This window comes from Vigna radiata, unplaced genomic scaffold (genome assembly GCF_000741045.1).
Source record: "Vigna radiata var. radiata cultivar VC1973A unplaced genomic scaffold, Vradiata_ver6 scaffold_282, whole genome shotgun sequence".
Taxonomy (NCBI): Eukaryota; Viridiplantae; Streptophyta; class Magnoliopsida; order Fabales; family Fabaceae; genus Vigna; species Vigna radiata.
The window spans coordinates 60810-64146 of NW_014542222.1; the positions used below are offsets into that span (position 1 = coordinate 60810).

At 45.2% G+C, this 3337-nt stretch overlaps 2 protein-coding genes across 2 annotated transcripts; both read left to right on the plus strand.

The window, feature by feature from the left end:
* The first annotated feature begins 419 nt into the window (after positions 1 to 419).
* Positions 420 to 977, plus strand: LOC106779479. The gene has a single exon (XM_014667592.1). It carries the CDS (start codon positions 420 to 422, stop codon positions 975 to 977), a length of 558 nt encoding a protein of 185 aa, XP_014523078.1.
* A 21-nt stretch (positions 978 to 998) lies between these two features.
* LOC106779480 lies at positions 999 to 1661 on the plus strand. Its single transcript, XM_014667593.1, has one exon. It carries the CDS (start codon positions 999 to 1001, stop codon positions 1659 to 1661), a length of 663 nt encoding a protein of 220 aa, XP_014523079.1.
* Positions 1662 to 3337: the final 1676 nt, after the last annotated feature.

Below are 3337 nucleotides of genomic sequence, written 5' to 3' on the forward strand. Positions count from 1 at the left end.
TGTGACGCTCTTTATCCACTGTTCTCTATTATCATTCATGTTAACTCCTTAAATAAATTATAGCTTTTGGTTATAGATTTATTGGGATGTTACATTAATGGTATCAGAGCAGTTTTATTCCTTAGAATGCCTGTAGGTTATGAGTATGCCTTGCTTGTGTTGTGTACTCACATAATCAGTTAGGTTTTCTAATATCTAATTATAAACTCATGGATCTTTCTTCTTGTTGGAAACATGAGATGGCTCCAAGACCTCCCCCTCAACCAACCGATCGAGATTCGTCTAGCAACACAAACCTGTTGGAGCAAGTCATAGCAGCCCTCCAACAATAGAATGCCACCCTGACTCAACAACACACTATTGCTCTGCAGAGTCTAGAAGCTGCTCGGGTATCAGCCGAGAACACCCAGCGTCAGATGATGGAAATGATGAGAACCGGAACACAGTCTGGTGGACCGTCCGGTTCTACAGTGAACAACCAGGCCGAGTGGAGCTTGGAGAGTTTTCTCCAACACCGTCCGGCCAAATTCAATGGGAAATGCAGTGCGGACGAAGGCGACCACTGGTTAAGAGATATGGAAAAGATCTACAATACCAAGAGATGCCCGAATGACAACATGTTGACGTATACTGAGTATCAACTGATTGGTGAGGCTAGTCATTGGTGGAGCGCATTGAGGATGATGTTAGAGGATGAACGAGTTCCTATCACTTGGGACTTGTTCAAAGAGAAATTTTACGGAGAATACTTCCCCGACAACGTTCGGTTTGCCAAGGAAGTAGAATTCCTCCAACTGGTACAAGGAGGAATGACTGCGACTGAGTATACCGATCGCTTCAAGCATCTCGTACGGTTCTACACTATGGGAATCAATGAAGAGTGGCAGTGTAGGAAGTCTGAGAATGGGTTGAAGCCAGACTTGAAGGTGATGATATCCAACCTATGCATCAAGTCGTTTCCAGTATTGGTTGAGTGAGCTAAAGTATTGGAAAGAAACATGCTGGAAGCCGAACGGCAGAAGAAGCAACAACAACCGATAGGTAAAGGACCAATTCCATCTCGGAGTGATCAAGTTATGAGAAGGACACCCTACTCTCGACCCCAGTCGTCAGGATCTAGTTCCTCCTCACAAGCTTCTGTCTTAGCCGATCGGTCAGGGCAGCAGGGATCGGTTACATGTTACAATTGTGGAGGACCTCACTACCGATCATTATGTCCTCAACTGGGAGGACTCAAGCATTGTACTCGGTGTGGACGTAATGGGCACAATAACGCTGAGTGCAACATGGGAGGCCGAGCGGTCATGAGACCTCCTATTGCAGGGAGAATTGCTCAAAGGGGTGGTGGAAGGGCTCAAGTAGTGGGCCGAGTTTATGCATTGACTAGAGCGGAGGCAGCAAGCTCAGGTAATCTTATTATCAGTACTTGCTTGCTGTTTGGTGTTCCTTGCTGTGTACTGTTTGATTCTGGGGCAACACATTCCTTCATCTCGAAGGCATGTGTTGATAGGCTGGGTTTGACTGAGTGTGAGATGCAGCTTGACTTGGTGGTGTCAACCCTAGCAGCTGGTGAAGTTAGGACGTCTACTGTCTGCATTAGATGCCCTATTGAAGTAGAAGGGTACAAATTTAAGGTGAACCTCATCTGTTTACCTCTTTAAGGATTGGAGGTAATCCTAGGAATGGATTGGCTGACCACCAATCACATTCTTATTGATTGTGGGAAGAAGAAACTGATTTTCCCAAGAGAAGAAGAAATGTTATCCATGACGCTCGGTCAACTTCGAGAGGACCTCATTGAAGGTGCCATGTGCTTTTTGATTCTGACACACATGGACGCGAGGGAAGGAAACTGTTCGGTAGGAGACCGTTCGGTCGTTGAAGAATTTATGGATGTTTTTCCAGATGAAGTGCCTGGTCTTCCTCCCCCAAGAGAAGTGGAATTCTCAATTGATTTGGTGTCGGGAGCAGGACCAATATCTATAGCTCCTTACCGGATGGCACCAGCAGAGTTAGTCGAACTCAAGAAGCAAATTAAAGAGTTATTGGAAAAGAAGTTTATTCGGCCAAGTGCCTCAGCATGGGGAGCTCCTGTTTTATTGGTCAAAAAGAAGGATGGTAGCTCTTGGCTCTGCATTGATTATAGGCAATTGAATAAGCTGACCATCAAGAACAAGTATCCATTACCAAGAATAGATGACTTGTTGGATCAACTAGATGGAGCAACGGTCTTCTCAAAGATTGACCTAAGGTCAGGATATCATCAGATTTTGGTCAAGGAAGGGGACGTCCAGAAGACTGCCTTTCGGTCTCGGTAAGGCCATTATGAGTATGTAGTAATGTTGTTCGGTGTTACTAATGCTCCTGCAATTTTCATGGATTATATGAACCGTATCTTCAGACCATTCCTGGACAAGTTCGTGGTGGTCTTCATAGATGATATCCTTGTCTACTCCAAGAGCCGAGAAGAGCATGAAGAATACTTGAGGATAGTGCTTGGTGTATTGAGAGAGAAGCAATTATATGCAAAACTATCCAAGTGCGAGTTCTAGATGGAAAAAGTGCAATTCCTTGGCCATGTGATTTCAACTGGAGGAATCTCAGTGGACCCAGGTAAGGTCCGACGGTTTTAGAATGGGAGTCGCCCCGTTCGGTCATGGACGTGAGAAGCTTCGTTGGGCTGGCCGGTTACTATGGATGTTTCATAGAAGGATTCTCCAAGATAGTAGCACCACTAACCCAACTTACCAGGAAAGACCAACCGTTCGTCTGGACCGATTGGTCGAGTCAAGCTTCCAGGAGTTGAAGCAGAAGCTGACAAACGCTTCAGTACTGGTGATACCAGACATCAACAAACCGTTCGAAGTCTTTTGTGATGCTTCATATCAAGGGTTGGGTTGTGTGTTGATGCAAGAAGGGAAGGTAGTGGCCTATGCTTCTCGGCAATTGAAGGTACATGAGAGGAACTACCCAACACATGACCTGGAGCTTGCAGCAGTAGTGTTTGCCCTTAAGATATGGAGGCATTACTTATATGGTGCTAGGTTTCAGGTGTTCAACGACCATAAGAGCCTCAAGTATTTATTTGACCAGAAAGAACTTAACATGAGGCAAAGAAGATGGATGGAATTCTTGAAGGACTATGAGTTTGAACTCCAATACCATCCAGGCAAAGCCAATGTTGTTGCTGACGCCTTGAGCAGAAAGACCGTCCACATATCATCTATGATGGTCCGAGAGCTGAGTTTGATTGAGAGCTTTCGGGATTTGAAGTTACAGTGTGAGCTGGAACCGAACGGTATAAAATGTTGCAGGATGTGGTTCTCAAGTAATCTAT

Coding starts and splice junctions, on each gene's coding strand:
- LOC106779480 (XM_014667593.1), top strand. CDS start 999: ATGCTGGAAGCCGAACGGCAGAAGAAGCAACAACAACCGATAGGTAAA.
- LOC106779479 (XM_014667592.1), top strand. CDS start 420: ATGGAAATGATGAGAACCGGAACACAGTCTGGTGGACCGTCCGGTTCT.